The sequence below is a fragment of the Solanum lycopersicum genome, chromosome 2 (assembly GCF_036512215.1).
Source record: "Solanum lycopersicum chromosome 2, SLM_r2.1".
NCBI classification, from domain to species: Eukaryota; Viridiplantae; Streptophyta; class Magnoliopsida; order Solanales; family Solanaceae; genus Solanum; species Solanum lycopersicum.
This window is the reverse complement of record NC_090801.1, coordinates 53786175-53803588: the sequence shown is the minus strand read 5'-3', so window position 1 is coordinate 53803588 and position 17414 is coordinate 53786175. Positions and strand designations below refer to the sequence as shown.

At 29.2% G+C, this 17414-nt stretch overlaps 2 protein-coding genes across 2 annotated transcripts; both read left to right on the top strand.

Moving 5' to 3' along the window:
• The first annotated feature begins 2518 nt into the window (after window positions 1–2518).
• LOC101264694 (probable pectate lyase P59) lies at window positions 2519–4468 on the top strand. Its single transcript, XM_010318799.4, has 4 exons — window positions 2519–2864; window positions 2958–3364; window positions 3457–3968; window positions 4053–4468. Exons 1-4 carry the CDS (start codon window positions 2680–2682, stop codon window positions 4278–4280), a joined length of 1332 nt encoding a protein of 443 aa, XP_010317101.2. The 5' UTR covers window positions 2519–2679; the 3' UTR covers window positions 4281–4468.
• A 1893-nt stretch (window positions 4469–6361) lies between these two features.
• Window positions 6362–8170, top strand: LOC101265301 (pectate lyase-like). The gene is made up of 3 exons (XM_004233304.5): window positions 6362–6823; window positions 6912–7488; window positions 7572–8170. The coding sequence occupies exons 1-3, from the start codon at window positions 6517–6519 to the stop codon at window positions 7879–7881; spliced, it is 1194 nt and encodes a 397-aa protein (XP_004233352.1). The 5' UTR covers window positions 6362–6516; the 3' UTR covers window positions 7882–8170.
• Window positions 8171–17414: the final 9244 nt, after the last annotated feature.

Below are 17414 nucleotides of genomic sequence, written 5' to 3'. Positions count from 1 at the left end.
CCCTCCTATGTGAGCGAACCAACCAATCTAAACCTTAACATTTCAATATAATATAAACAGAAAGTAATGCGGAAGACTTAAACTCATAAATAATCAACTTCTATAACTTAAAAACTTATCATTATCCCCAGAATCTGGAAGTCATCATCACAAGAACATCTACTTTAAACTACTAATTCTAAGAGTTTCTAAGAAGCTAAAAATACATAAGAAGCTAGTCCATGCCGGAAGTTCAAGGCATCACGACGCGAAGGAGAAGATCCAGTCCAAGCTAGAAGCGTTAGCTCACCCTGAAGATCCGGTGTGACGAAGACTGGCTTGAGTTACTGTTGAGTCGAAGATGACGGCACGTTTGCTGCACTCCACAAATAACAAGAAGAAAAACATAAAAGTAGGGGTCAGTACAAAACACGGGTACTGAGTAGATATCATCGGCCAACTCAAAATAGGGAACAGTATATATATCGATATTATCGTAAATCAACTATAAAACTCAACATGTAGCAACAACAAGTATTATAATCATCAATAAGTACCATCAAGTTCATCCATGAGGGCTCAAGCCTCGATACCATACTCATTTGGGAATCATGTTCATTAGATTGAGTATATTAACATCTCTCAAGATTCATTATCTTTATTTCTCTTGTGTCGGTACGTGACACTCCGCTCCCTCAATATTCATTAATCCTCTTGTGTCGGTACATGACACTCCGATCCCCTAAATCTATGTGTCGGTTCGTGACACCTGATCCCCTAAATCTATGTGTCGGTTCGTGACACCCGATCCCCTAAATCTATGTGTCGGTTCATGACACCCGATCCCCTAATACTACGTGTCGGTTCGTGACACCCGATCCCCTAATACTACGTGTCGGTTCGTGACACCCGATCCCCTAATACTACGTGTTGGCCTCGTGACACCCGATCCCCTAATTCTACGTGTCGGTTCGTGACACCCGATCCCCTAATTCTACGTGTCGGTTCGTGACACTCGATCCCCTAATCTCCTTCCATCAATTCATCAAGCCTTCTTTCTTACCAAGGCATCATCAATCCCATTATTTTAGTTCATCACGCCTTCTTTTATACCAAGGCCTCATTATTAACAAAGAGATTAAGATTTTGCAAGATTTGGGATTCAATAACTTCATCATGCTTATATAATCACAATTATATAATTACATTCATGCAAGCATACAATTAAGCACATAGCAGGGTTTACAATATTATCAATACATATCATTCTCTATTAAGAGTTTACTACGAATATCGTAAGAGAAACCATAACCTACCTCCACCGAAGAATTGGAATCAACAAGCAATCTCCCAAGCTTTGATATTCTTCTTCCTCGTTCGACTCTCTCTCTCTCAATCGATCAATCTATCTCTCGCTTTTCTTTTCTCTTTTCTTATTCAAAACCATCTTTCTTTTACCCCAAATTAACATATAATTAAGAATAAAAGATGGCAATAATACCCCACTAACTTAGGGTTACCTCTTTTAACCCCCAAGAATTTGAGTTATTAATATAAATCCACGAAATCTATAATTAAGGAAAGAATAGTCCAAAAACGTCCCTTAAAACGTGTAAGGAAATCCGATTCTGCCTGGGATTTGCGCAACCTGTGACGGGCCGTCGTGCCTGCGACGGTCCGTCCTGCAGGTCGTCGCAAAGTTCAGAGAATGGATTTTCACTGAAGTCTCCGTGACGGTCCGTCACGCCTGTGACGGTCCTTCCTGCCATTCCGTCACGAAGTTCAGAGAGTCGATTTTCAGTACCCAATTTCAGATTTTCTAAGTGTTTTGAAACGAGACCCTGCGACGGTCCGTCGTGCCCATAACGGTCCGTCGTGGGGTCCGTCGCTTCTGTTAGTTTTTCCAAAAATAAAGTCTGCTGCTCAAAACGACTAAACGGGTCGTTACAGTATTTCATCAAAGAGCCTGAGTAATTTAGTGTTAAATTATTCAATGTCATGATAAAATACTTTTGGATTGATTCCAAGTAGCTAGATTTCTTTAATATATATTTTCTTTAAAAAAAATAGTTTTTACGATTTTCTATATTTCATACCAATTTTTCAATAAAAATTGATATTTATAAATTCAAGTTAATCGATCGATATCCTTTAATTTTTGATTTTTTTAAACCAATGAGTCAATCATTGACATAATCTATAGTAAAAAAAAAAAAGATGTCATTAATTAGTTTTAATGTTTAATTTTAAACCGCACGAAGAGAAAACTTAGAAAAATAAAGATTTAATGATTCAAATTACACCCCCTTTGTTATCCATTAATTAGTAAAAGAATTAATTGAAATTTTCAACTACTTGGTCAACAATCTTGTAACATGCTTGGACCATATTACGTAAGGAAATTCAGCAACGAATAATTGTTAATGGTTCACTTCACTTCACTAAATAATGGTTATGCGCATCTTGCGATAATTCTACGTCAAACATTAACAAAAAAAAAACTACTATATAAGCCAACGTTTTAGCAACATCCAAAGATAAGCTTTAATATTTTCTCTGTTTAAAACAGAGTTTAAACTTAAACTTAAAAAAAAAAAAAATTGTGGTTGGAGGGTCCAGATCTTAATGAGCCAGTAGTTCGACCCTTCCCAAACCACCAATAAACAAAAATAAAAAAAAATAACGAACAGTCAATCTAAAATGACGAAGTCCCTCTTTATTATATTTTTTGTATTAGGTGCAATAATTCCTGCCTTCAATGCTCATATTGGAGATTTTGATGAAGTGTGGAGGAGGAGAGCCGAGGAAGCAATAAAGTTCACTCATGAAACGTATGAGAGCGAGCCTGCCAATATCACCTTAGCATTTAACCAGAAAACTCGCCAGTATGTGAATTCTCTTGCTTGCGCTTTTTCTAACATTTTTTTTGTTGATTTGTGATGAATTTGTAATGGTATGATTTTGTTCTGTTTATGCAGTACTGTGAAGGAATTAAGTACAGTAGTATCCAAGAATGAAACAATTAGAAGGGCACTGGGAACCAAAAAATACGACGGGCCTTGCACGGTCACAAATCCAATTGATAAGTGCTGGAGATGTGACCCAAATTGGGCTGACAACAGGAAGAAGCTAGTAGAATGTTCTATGGGCTTTGGGTACAAGACCACAGGTGGGAGGGACGGCGAATTTTACGTCGTCACAGACCCATCAGATGATTATACCACTCCAAAACCCGGAACCCTCCGTCATGCTGTTATCCAAAAAGAGCCGTTGTGGATCATTTTTGAGAAAAACATGAAGATCAAGCTTCACCAGGAACTTATCATGCAGGGTGACAAAACTATCGATGGTCGTGGTGCTACTGTTCACATTACTGGTGGTGCTAGTACGTACTTGTCTGATCTATCTCACGCAATTAATAGAAATGAGTCATATATTTTTTTTCCACACTTATTTATATTTATTATGTCTGTACAGGTATCATGATTCAGTACACGAAAAACGTGATCATCCACGGATTACACATTCACGATATAGTTGAAGGGAGTGGTGGTATGGTTAGAGATGCAGTGGACCACATTGGTCTCCGAACAAAGAGTGACGGAGATGGCATTTCCATATATGGTTCGTCTAATATCTGGATCGATCACATGTCGATGGAGAATTGTTACGATGGGCTCATTGATGCTGTGGAGGGATCCACTGGTATCACCATTTCTAATGGCCATTACACAGATCATAATGAAGTTATGTTGTTTGGTGCAAGTGATAGTTCTTCCATTGATCAAAAAATGCAAATTACACTAGCATTCAATCATTTCGGAAAGAGATTGGTACAGAGGATGCCTAGATGCAGATGGGGATACATCCATGTCGTCAACAATGATTACACTCATTGGAATATGTATGCTATTGGTGGTAGTAAAAATCCCACCATCATTAGCCAGGGTAATCGTTTCATTGCTCCTCCTGATATCTTCAAGAAGGAGGTACGTTGAGTTTCCCCCTTTCTTTGGCGTGAAATTAAACTTTATATTCTATATGAGCTAATACTGAATATTGTAATAAAACAGATTACAAAGAGGGAATACTCCCCAGAATCAGTATGGATGCAGTGGACATGGAGATCAGAGGGAGATTTATACATGAACGGAGCATACTTTGTTCAAGCTGGTGATCCCGATTGGTCAAAGAAACATCAAAATCTTTACGATGGCATTGCACCTGCACCAGCAGATCAAGTAACATGGATCACAAGGTTTGCAGGGGCACTTAATTGCAAGGTGGGACTGCCTTGTTAGAAAACATTATACAAAAAAAAAAAACTAAACTGTTACACTCCAATGGGATCATATATGATGTTGTGGTTGTTCTAATTATTTTTTATATTTTTGTACTTGTACATAATCGAGACCCTCACAATTTTGAGTTTTACTAGTTTTGTATACAAAAAGTTTCGATTATGGAAAAGAAATCAATTTTTTTTTAATTCGATCAACCAGTTTGTTCTATACCTTGTAACATCGTGCATTCAATTTTGATAATAAAAGTTTGAAGAATTTGTAGATCTACAAATGATAAAATCGAAGTATTAACAACCGAATTATTATAAATTCTATTTGAACTTTCACTTGTCATTAATGATGAATTGATTTGTCGAGTACATTAGTGAATAAATTGGATATTAAGCATCCAAACATCAAATATAATTTTTTTTAAATTTGTGGATCGCTAAACTTAGCTTTGAGTATAAATAGTCAAAACATGACAATTTCATATATACATGGTTGAAGTTGTACGTTGACAAGCCCAACTTCAAATAGATATTGTTAAAACTTTAGACCCACAAATCTAAAGTTAATTTTGAAGCGCTTAATTTTTAATTTTTATTTTGTATTTGATTTGGGATTTCAATTAGTCCTGAAATTATTATAACACAATTTATACTATAATAATTAAGATAAGTTTTCGAAAAAACCCTAAAGGCTTAAACATCAAGATTTTTGATACAAAAAGTTAAAAGCTGAAAATATTAAGTATTACCATTAGATAGGGTCGGTTCTGGTACCCGAGTAAAAGGTGATGTGACTTACCACATTGGACTTGTCCTGGGCCACCGGTTGGTTGTGCGGATCAGTCCGGCGCAATCCCCAGCTCAGCCTTTACTTGGCTAGTCCAGACCGAAAATTAGTCCGGATCAAATTCAGTTTCCAATGGCATAACTTTTTAAAAATAATATACTGAACCGTTCATTTGACACTTGGATTACCAAAATTTCCTACCTTAACGTGTAATGTAATTAGGGGTGTACAAGTCAAACCGTAAAGTCAAATCTAATCGACAAAAAAAATCAAATCGAAAAAAAATGATTTGTGATTTATTTTAATTGTTTGGCGGTTGAAAAAAAAACCCCGACACTACTCTTGGTTTGGTTTGGTATTAAAAGAAATTATTTTATTTATGAAAAAAATATTATTTATAATCTAATTTGTTGATTTTTAGTTAGTTTATAGTTTTCAATGTTTTGGGCTTATAAAATTTATAAATATTTATTTTGTATTAAGATCCAAAGTTACAATCATATTGTTATAGTTTTTCAAATTTGAAGTTAACAATTAACTTTGTAAATATTTGTTTTGTATTCAGTTTTCCTCTTGCCTATAATCTTATTAATTTATCATAATAAATGTTGATATTTCAAAAAACATATTTTGTACTCATGTGAATTTTACTGTCTTTTCGAAAATTTCTATTCATTTAACATTTTTTAAGTTTAGCTTATTACACACGTAATTTTTTTTAAAAAAAAAATCACACACGTAAGTGAAAAAATATTTGTTCTCTTTTTTAGATACCGTATAATTGTAAAAAATTAAAACCGACTAAAGACGAAATTGAGAAAACTGACAATTTGATTTGATTTTTAAATTTAATAAACCAACATAATTAGTTTAGATCTTTTTAATGAAAAATCAAACCTTTACGCCCTAAATGTAATAATAAATTACTAAAAAGTCGTAATCGTGGTGATTATTAATTAATTAAAAGTAGTTGAAATTAGAAGGATAATTTAACTCATGACTTGGATTTTGTTTATTGGAAGGGAAAAAAAAACAATAATTTAGAATCAGTCAATAGTCAATACCATAACACTTTTTTCTTGTTTCTGTTCATTTCACTAGGCTTATATATTTTCTATTTTTAGTAGTTCCCTTTTCTAACACTTGTCTTTTAAGAAAACACATCGCTAAGTCTCTACTAATCCACAAATTTCATAAATGATCCACCTTAATTGTCGTTCCCTTATTTCAAGCTACGTAGCCAAAATGCTCACAAAAATCACTATTTAAAGCACCCTTTGTTAATTAAACAAATCGTAAATAATAATAAATCATAATGTTATAGGGAACATCTTGAGTTTGGTCTACGAAGATCAGTCATCAGCCCTACGAACATTACCAAGACCAAACTCTACTAACTTCCCAACCAAAAAAAAGAAAAAAGAAAAAAAGAGCGAGAGAAAACCAAAAAAAAAAAATGGAAATTTCTAAAACAAGAACCAATGTGGCTCTTGTTGTGTTGTTGGTAACATGTTTGACTGTAGGGGCAGCAGTTGCAGCAGACAACAGCACAAGAAGGCACTTGGCTAAAAAATACAAAGGACCATGTATGGCCACTAATCTTATTGACAAATGCTGGAGATGCGACCCGCAATGGGCTGATAATCGCGAAAAATATGCTGATTGTGCAATGGGCTTCGGTAGCAAGGCTACTGGTGGTAAAGGTGGACGTGTTTACGTTGTCTCAGATAATTCTGACAGTGATGTTGAGAATCCTGCACCTGGTATTTGTTTTGAATACTAATTTGCATAACATATATCTAAAGTCGTCACGTGTTTGATGTGAGTCATATCTTATTTTGATTGTAACAGGTACCCTTAGGCACGCGGTGATCCAAACAGAGCCATTGTGGATCATATTCGAAAGACATATGCATATTAAGCTACAGAGGGAACTCCTGATGCAAGGTCACAAAACAATCGATGGACGTGGATTCAACATTCATATCGAAAAAGGAGCTGGACTTAAGATGCAAGGTGTGAGCAACGTTATCATCTCAAATCTTCACGTTCACAACATTGTAATAACTCCTGGGGGTATGATCAGGGATTCAGCAGAGCACGTTGGCATAAGAAGTGAGGATGAAGGTGATGGCATCAGTCTGTTTTCGGCCACAGATATCTGGATTGACCACGTATCCATGTCACGCGCCACAGATGGGCTCATTGATGCCGTTAAAGGATCAACCGGTATCACCATCTCCAACTGTCATTTCACCGATCACGATAAAGTAATGTTGTTTGGTGCTAATGACAATCACGTCGAAGACAAGAAAATGCAGATTACATTGGCCTATAACCATTTCGGTAAAAGATTAGATCAGAGGATGCCTAGAGTCAGATTCGGATTCTTCCATATTGTCAACAATGATTACACTCATTGGATGAGGTAAATAAATCAATTTATTACGATACAAATTTTCAAAATATATATATATATATATATCAACTAATTTTATTTTATTTAAATAGGTATGCTATTGGTGGAAACAATGGAGCAACAATTATAAGTCAAGGTAATCGCTTTATCGCACAAGCAAGTCCTTTGATTAAAGAAGTGACACATAGGGAAAAAGTAGAAGAATCAGAATGGAAGAATTGGACTTGGCTATCCATAGATGACGATATGCAAAATGGTGCGTTTTTTAAAACATCTGGTGATCAAGATGCACTAAGCAAATTACAGGATTTAAATTTGATACCAGCAGAGCCATCATATAAAGTTGGAATTATTACAAAGTTTGCTGGATCACTTGCTTGCACAGCAGGACGCCCATGCTAGATCTTCGTATATATCAAAAATATATGTTGCATTTTATTTGTTTTGTTTTTGTTTCGAAATAAACTCTAGCTTACCCCAATTTTACCAACAACAAAAAACTAAATTAAAAAACAACAACAACAACAACAAAAAAAAAGATATGTCCCGTACAGAGATCAACTCTGTTTTCTTTTTGTCATTTATTTTGAGTAAGAGTTTGAGGTGGTCAAGAGAATTATCTGAAACGTATTTTAATTTGTTAGGTAGAATTAAGTTTATAATAAAGTTCGTTTTTGTTTCTTCTTATTAACATCGATATTTACTTAAATTTCTCTTACATGGATCATATATAGCTAGCTTTAATCTCTTATTTTTTTATTTAATAAATTTCCAACTATTACTACGTGCAATCTAATATGTATTGTAGTATTAAGTTAAACGTTCAAATGAGTTTGAGTTATTTCGAGTTTATTAACCTGATTCATTAGATTGAACTTGATCTGAAAAATAATTCATTTAACAGATCAAAATGCAAGCTGAATTCAAATGTTTAAATCACATTTGAAGATTGGGTATAATGAATTTTTTTTTCTCGATTTTTCACTCGATGTCCGAGGTCCACATTGGAGCTCTTACTAAATTCGGATCGCACACTGCAGAGCCCATTTGGGGGTGGTACTCCCAACATGATTTTCTTCATACCCAGGGCTCGAACCCGAGACTTCTGGTTATGGGTGAAACACTCCCACCAGTGCACCACAATCCATATTGGTGGTATGATGAAATTTTGAAGAACTTAAACTATTATATTTTTCTTAAGAAATTATATTAGCTTTCACATTTTTATTTTTTTTTTAAAAACAACATAAAAATGAGGAGAGGTTGTCATGTTAGAGGGAAATATTTATATCTATTCAATTAATTTTGATTCAAAGAAATTATGTTTGCCTTCTCAATTTTTTTTAATCAAGTGGAGCATGTACAAATCCAATAATAAAATCAAGTGGAGCATGTATAGAAATAGAAGTATTGATCAAACTAAGCCATTATATAAAGTAATTTATTAAAATAATATGTTTTTTTAAAATTTTACAAAACTAGTATAAATGTATTTTACAGTAACATTTTAGGATATATCTTATTTTTTTAAAAGCTGACGGCGTTAAATTGATATACGTTACTCAGAGTAATGTTTTACTCCTAAAACGTCAATGTGAGTAATGTTTTACTCCTAAATTTGATTTTGAATAAAATTATATAAAAATCTTTGGATGACTATTTTTATCCTGTATACAAATAGGTAGTAGGTCTCATTAATTATGACAAAAAAATTGAAACTATATTTACTGATGGTAAATAAATTAAACTATACCCTTATTAACTAAATTACATAGGAATGTTTGTCATCCCATGTAATTTTTTCCTATTTGAATATATATTTAAAAGGGCACTAATTATGTATGAAACTTGTATATATATTTCTATTATATAGAAGAATGAAGTGGGAGGACGATCAAGGGCAGAAATGTAATTTCATTGTAACAAAAATCTATGCAGAAAGATAATAAATAATTATAGAATTATCTTTTTATATATGAAGTGAATAATGATCAAGGGAAAAATGTAATTTCACGCTAATAAAAATGTACCAAGAATGATAGCAAAAAAAAATAAATAGTTCTAGAAATATGTTAAGTTATTGTTATTACCATTAACTTATTTTGTTATTACTTCGTTTCTTTTTTATTTCTTTTGTGAGTTATTGTGATATCTATTTTATTATTACTCTATTTTGGCTCTAATTAATGTACTTGAAAATAAATTAGTGTGATAAAATTAATAATATATATTAGATTGAAATTAGAGAAAAAGATGTTAAAAGTAACTTTACAAATAAAAATGAATAGGATAATATATTTGTATTGAAGATGACCAAGAATAAAAATCTAATTTCATTCTAACAAAAATCTATCAAGAATAAATAATTTTAGAAACATCTTTCTATATATAGAGTGAATGATGATCAAAGGTAAAAATATAACTCATGCAAGTAAAAATCTACCAATAATGATAACAAGAAAATAAAATAGTTCTAGAAACATCTTTAGGTATTATTATTAGTATTACCTCATTTTTGTTATTTCTTCATTTTATTTATGAGTTAATGTGATATCTATTTATTATATGAAAGTTAATAAATAATGATTACGCTTAGCTCTTAATAATTATATATCAAGTATAATATAGGTGGAACCAATCAAAATTAAAATTAAAATTTATATGTATATTAAATTTTGTACATTTAAATACTTTTTAATTTTGTGATCGTTAATATGCTATATAAAAGAATTAAAATTCAGAAGTTATTTTCTTTTTGAAATGAAATGAAAAATAAGTTCATATAAAATAAAAAAGGAGGGAGTCATATATTAAAAATGAAATATATATGTGTTATTATTGAAATGAGCTTTCATATATTATTATTTTAAAAAAAAAAATTATTTGGCTTCCTTCTATTAATTTGTGCATATATTTGGAGTTTTAAATATTTGAACATTTTAATATAGAAGTATAATGATTTGAAAATTTTAATTACTGCGTTTTAATTTCTAATTTGATATATATTTAAAAATTACATAAAAAAAAGCTTAAAACACAATGTAACAATTGAAGATATTTTTAGAAAAATATAGTTAAAAAACATAATGAAATTTGGTTGACTCCCTTTTTTTTATCGAAACAAAAAAATTTGCATATATTATTTGAAAATAACATAAGAACTAAAAAGTACTATGCATCGCAGTAAAATGACAACTAAAAATATGTGATAATCATATAAGAAATTTTGTTTACTTTCCTAAATCACTGGTATCACATAAAATAAAACAGATGGAGTAACATATATTATTCGAAAATAACATAAAATGTACTCTATAAATTAACAATTTAAAGTATTTTTTAAGAAAACACATAAAAAATTTAGTTCACCTTTTTAAATTTCATTTGTGTCACATAAATTGAAAGGAAAAAACTAACATACTTTGAGCCTGCACAGCCGCAGGCACTTGATATCTAGTACATTAATTTATATAAAAAGAGGGTGGTCATTATTTTGATGAACGGGCGTACAAAATAAAAAAAAGTTTCATTTGTGTCACATAAATTGAAAGGAAAAAACTAACATACGTTGAGCCTGCACAGTCGCAGGCACTTGATATCTAGTACATTAATTTATATAAAAAGAGGGTGGTCATTATTTTGATGAACGGGCGTACAAAATAAAATAAAAAAAAAAGTTATTTACCAATTCATCACATATTGACATGTCTAAATTCAGTTTGTTTAAAAGTTGTGTTGATTTGGGTTAAATATATTAACCTAAACTAAACCATGAGAAGCCTTGTAAAAATAGTTAAAAACAAATTGTATTCGATGTTTTACTACTTCTACTGCGCTCACCTTGCCAATGAAATCCCCATGGGAAAATAGCTTTTGGTAAAACAGAATTTGCGATAGATGCAACTTTGATAAGAAATATTCTTTAGGTTATGAAAATGAGTTTTGTATATGTTATATGAAGAATGAAATGTAGGGTAGTTATGTTGGTGGTTTGAAGATGGAAATGAATGTATATTTGGTGTATCTTATTATATATATTTGGTTTATATTCATTATATGTCCTGTGTATCATTTTATGTGTATTAACTGTAGGAGAAATTACATAAATTAATACATTTTAAAAAATAATTATTGATTTTAGAGATCTTTTTGTTTATTATCATTTATAGCAATGCTTTGTTAAATCTGTAATATGTATCAAAAGTAATTATTATGCAATATATATGAATTATAATTGTTTTTTGAAATATATCATGTTTGTTTGGTAAAAAATTGTCATATTGTATTACAAGTGTATTAATATGTGTGATGAATATATTATTCATCATTAAAATTTGTATTATATATGAATAATAAATTGTTCTTTGTAATATGTATTAAACTTGTATTATAAATGAATTAAAAGTGATCAAGTGAAAAAAAAAATATTGTTGCTATAAATGGTAAATATTTTTTATTATAGTATATTTATGCAAGTTTCCCTTAATTGTACATACAATGTCTGAGGCGGAGCCAGCCTTCTGTTATGGGTTAATTCGAATTTCCTTTGGCGAAAAATATTATTATTTATACATGATTAAAATTATTTTTATGTATGTATAGTAGATGTTGAACTCCTTGAGTGAGTTCGTATGTTTAATTCTTCAAATTTTAAATCCTTATCAAAAGTCTTAGCTCTGCCACTGTACAGTGACATGCACGCGACATACAAGTACATATAAATATTGTATATTAGTAGTATATATGTATGTTAATTATATGTCTTGTATATTATTATTAATAAATCCATATATATCTAATATCATCTTGTGTAATGTGTTATGTCAACTATATATTAGTCTATATACATTGACATCTATGTGAAATACAATTATATTTCGAAAAAGACTTAATATTTGCCTCAATTTGGCCATTTAGAATCGATGTCTCTCGTTATAAAAGTGACTCATATATATTCTTACTATCGTATAGACGGCTGACATATACCCCAACCGATATAAAATGATCTCACATATATCCTTCATTAAAAAGAAATAAGAAAAAATTTGTTTTTAAATTTATATTTTGACTTTTAATTTTTATTTTTTTTTTGAAATTATATAGGTGTATATATTATCATTCTATCAAAATTTAAGTTATATTTTTAATATTTCACATACATGATATTTTTTTAACTTCTTTGATTATTATAATTTGAGTTTCTTATTCTTATTTTATTTTTGATTTAAAACTAATATTTTTATGGTTGTACTATAATTTAAAACTATTTTTTCAGCTATATTGTAATTTAGCTTTTGTATTTTTTTAAAAATAAATTGGATCATCAATAATATATTTGAAAATCAAAATAAGAAATCAAAATTAGGCATTTGAACAAAAAGGTCAAAAGAAAAATATGTGTGAGTAAGATTAAATATACTCATATGTAGAGGTACAAAATCGAACCAAATCGCAAATCCAAAAAAAACCAACTAGTTGTATTGTTTGATTTGGTTTGGTGTTGGAAAAAAAACCCAGACTCTATTTGGGTTGGTAAAAAAAATCAATCCGAGACCAGACCAACCCGACATTACGTATATAATTTTAGAATTTTATTTTATACGTAAAAATACTTATTTTGATATAATTTTTAAACATCTCTTATATTTTCCCATAGTTTTTATCGTTTAATATAATTATTTCATTTTTGAAAGTTAGAATCATTAATAATCTAATAAGATTATAGTTATACATGTTGGTAATTACAATAAAATTTAAATAATAATCAAATTAATACTAATGCAAAAGAAAATCAATTTAACACTAAGAATGACAATAATATTGAATATTTGATTTTTAGTTTTACATAGATTTAGACAATTAAAATACATGATCTAATTTTACTTTCTTTTAATATTTAGTCATGTAAGTAACACTTACTAAACTTATTTTAACATGATTTAGTACTTTAAATTATGGTCAATTTCATTATGACTTATTAATTTCCAATATTTGTTTTACGCGATTTTATTATTATTATTATCTTTTGAATTTTTTTAGTGTCATTAATTATATGATATATTTTTTGTTAATTTCTTGAGAAATAACTTAGGTAGTTGCATTTTGGTAGGACTAAAGAAATATTTGAAGTACAAATAAATTATATGTTTGTATGAATATTTTATCGAAAAAACCCGAAAATCTGAAGAAATCCGAAAAAACCCGAAGTTGAAAAACTCGAGTTTTATTGATTTGGTTTGATTTATAAATTTAAAAACCCGACACAAATGATTTGGTTTGATATTTGAAAAACCCGAACCAACCCTGTCATGTACACCCCTACGCCATATGGATTTTATTTTTTTTAAAAAATAAATTAAAATTAAGTTTTTCGCTTCCATTAGAGGCAAAAGGTGTATGTGAGTTATTTGAACGGATATATATTAATCACTTTCATAACAAAAAGTATATCAACTATAATTAACAAAATTAAGAAATAAGAATATATCAGACTTTTTCCCATACATAATCATATACGATGAGATGCAAGTGTACATAAAGAAGAGTTATGGAAAAAATGCAATCATATATATATATAACGACGATTAATATTCATGCTCAAAAGTATATCAACTATAATTGACAAAATTAAGAAATAAGAATATATCAGACTTTTTCCCATACATAATCATATACGATGAGATGCAAGTATACATAAAGAAGAGTTATGGAAAAAATGCAATCATATATATATATAACGACGATTAATATTCATGCTCGTTTTGAATTATATCATCCTCTTTAATTATCCCCTTTTTTTTTTTTCAATACCTAGCCAATGTAATGGAATTTTTTTTTTCTTAAAAGTAAAAAAAAAAAAACTTTATCCAATTGTGCGGGCATGTCAAGAAGAAGCATGGGCCTCCACTTGGAACATAAGATATATAGTATATGATATCCTTATATCGTAATGAACAGAAATGGGTGACACATTGCAGCACGTTTGCCTTCACTCTTCTCAAGAAAATTCCTTACGTCAATAGTCTCGTTTAATTTAGAACCACGCTTTCACTATTCGACTAAACATTTAACTTAAGAAGTGTCAGTATTTATATATACATATATAACATTAAAAGTTGACCTCTAATATAATACAAAGACGTTTTACTTGACACCCCTTTGATTACATGTGAAAAAATGTCAAATTACGTTTGAAATTCGAGAAATAATCAGTCAGTCTGGAACATTGGATAGGGCCGTTTGTATTTGTTGCGTGAACAAATACAGTTGTTGGATTCGTTAGGCAAATTAATACGGTAATTAAATATAGGCGCCTCTGAATAACATATTAATTACGAATAATTATGTATATTTATTGTAGAAAATAGTAAAAAAAAAAAAGTATCTGGAAAAATTTTGCGGACACAATACCGTTAATTAAGATCGAAAGATTTAACTAAAAAGAGAAAACGAGAAAGGAGAAGGGATATTTTACAAAAGTACTCTTTGATTTGGTTTGTTTTTGGGTTTATTACAAATACGAAATACCTAATATCGCCCCTATTTATTTTATACAGGGATATTTTCAGAAATTATTTTAGATATATCTACAAGAAGTATCTAGATATCTTTATCTTCTAACAATGTGACAAGAATGTAGATATTTCTACACTTTACTATAAAAATCTAATTAATTATCTAGAACATGTACACATTTTTTAGATACAATAAATACTAAAAATATTTTTATAATACTCTACAGAATTCTATTAAATGTCTAAAATTATTTGTACTTTCAAAAACTTATTTTTATTTTTTTACATTTACACTTGTGACTATTTTGTTAAGATCTTCTTTCATAATGATACGAAATAACAGTATCATCAGAGTCAATACAAAAATATTGAAAAAATAGTTGTTTTGATAATCGATTTATTTAAGTTTCTCATAAATAAACAAATTATTGATCCGTTCAAATATTTTCATGATCTTATTTTGGCTCTTACGAGAAGACCACCAAATTGCAATGACTTTGCTTCTCAGAAAACCTTTTCTGAAGCTATGGATTATAAACCAAGGGCGTACACTACAGTACTGTGTGACAAGAAAGAGATCAACAACGTAACGAGAGTGATTGTTGGGTATGTCATAACTCTTAAAAAATATTTTTTGGGATAATAAATATTTATATTTTCTATTATTGTTCTTTTGATTATTTTCAAACTAGTTTTTTATAAAACTTGAAATAGTCAAGAATCTCATTGAATAAACAGTAGATATAAAAGAATACTCTCAATAATTTTGTTAAATATTGAATAATTCACTTATTTTGAACTATGAAAAGAAAAAATCTGAACAATTCACTTAGACAAGAGGGAGTAATGGAATGTTGAAGAAAAATTAAGAAAAAGTAATTCCTACAATCCATTTAAGTCTATTCATGAGCAAAATTATTATTTTTTTAGTTTTTGATTTGATATTTGATATTTAATATTTATATTAGAGTTCGATTATATTTAAATTCATATTGGAAAGAAGCCCACGTTGTGAGGATCAAAGCACCCCAAACAAAAATGATTTTCTATCCAAAAAAATTTAAATAGATAAGTACTTATCACTCAATAAGATGATAAATATATAAATGTAATAAATGATTTCATATTACTTAAAATGAAAAAATATATACGTTATATAAATTTTAATTTAACACGAAATACTTTTGGGACCTATATATGGATAATAAGGCACTGAAATGCATAAGATAAATACCTTAAGGTTAGGGTGATATAATGAGTTTGATAAATGTATCAGTTATTAACGCGGAGTCATCTCATACGAAGAGTTTCATCTGAATCTCTTTTCGACGATAAATTATATTACTATGTATGATTAAAATAATTATATATATATATATAATAAATGTTAAACTCCATTTAACTATTTCATATGTTTATTTCTACAAATTTTAAATTCCTTATTAAAAAGACGATCTCTAATTAAAATTATATTTTATAATTATATTTTTATAAATTAATTTTATCGATCTTTACTTATGTCATTTCCTAACAACACGTCACAAGGCATGTGCGTAGTATGTTGCAATCAATTATTAATATTGTACCTACACCTATATTGTTAATCCGTCTGTGTGAAAGCACGCAATATATATGCATATTTTTCCAACGGAACAATGTTGACAATACTATATCCTATATTTTTTATTTATTTATTTTATTTTTGATGCACTTTTACGTGTTTTCTTAAATCTAGAATTTATCAAAAATAATTTTTTACGTTGAAAGTATACTAATCTTTCTTGAATTTTTATTTCAATGTTTTTAATTAATTAGTTGTTCACTTTTGAATCGATATACTTATTAAGAAAATAATTATTAATATAATAATTTTATCATTTTATTCTATTAATTACGAAATGGAAGAATTTAAATTTAAATTTTTCAAAAAATATTATCTTTTTCAAAGTAATCAATTGAGTGAATAATAGATTAAAAAAAGAACAAGTAATTAGAGATTACTTAAAAAAAAGTAGACAAGTAATTAGAACCAGAAAAGTACTTGTTAAATCAACATTACATTGAGTTTATTATTATTATTATTATTATTATTGTGTCTTTTTTTCTTTTAATTCATTGGTCATAGTTACGTTTTATTACTTCCAACTTTTTTTCTCAATTCAGCCAAAGAAAGTTCAAAACAAGAAATCAAATGTGGACAAGGAGTAATAATTAAATATATACTCCCAACTCAGAGAAAGAATTATAGTACTATAACATTTTGGGTATCTGCATGATTCGACGTGTCTAATTTGAGCATCATATCACTTTAGTCCATTAATATTAACAAAGGAGTCACGGTTAGAAGTTTTGATATTTTAAATTTTTTTTAGAGGATTTTCTTTTTTGTTTTTATTAATAGTGAAAATCAAATCAATAACT

Coding starts and splice junctions, on each gene's coding strand:
- LOC101264694 (XM_010318799.4), top strand. CDS start 2,680: ATGACGAAGTCCCTCTTTATTATATTTTTTGTATTAGGTGCAATAATT. Junction 3,365..3,456: donor TCACATTACTGGTGGTGCTA/GTACGTACTTGT, acceptor ATGTCTGTACAG/GTATCATGATTCAGTACACG. Junction 3,969..4,052: donor CTGATATCTTCAAGAAGGAG/GTACGTTGAGTT, acceptor GTAATAAAACAG/ATTACAAAGAGGGAATACTC.
- LOC101265301 (XM_004233304.5), top strand. CDS start 6,517: ATGGAAATTTCTAAAACAAGAACCAATGTGGCTCTTGTTGTGTTGTTG. Junction 6,824..6,911: donor TGTTGAGAATCCTGCACCTG/GTATTTGTTTTG, acceptor TGATTGTAACAG/GTACCCTTAGGCACGCGGTG. Junction 7,489..7,571: donor GATTACACTCATTGGATGAG/GTAAATAAATCA, acceptor TTATTTAAATAG/GTATGCTATTGGTGGAAACA.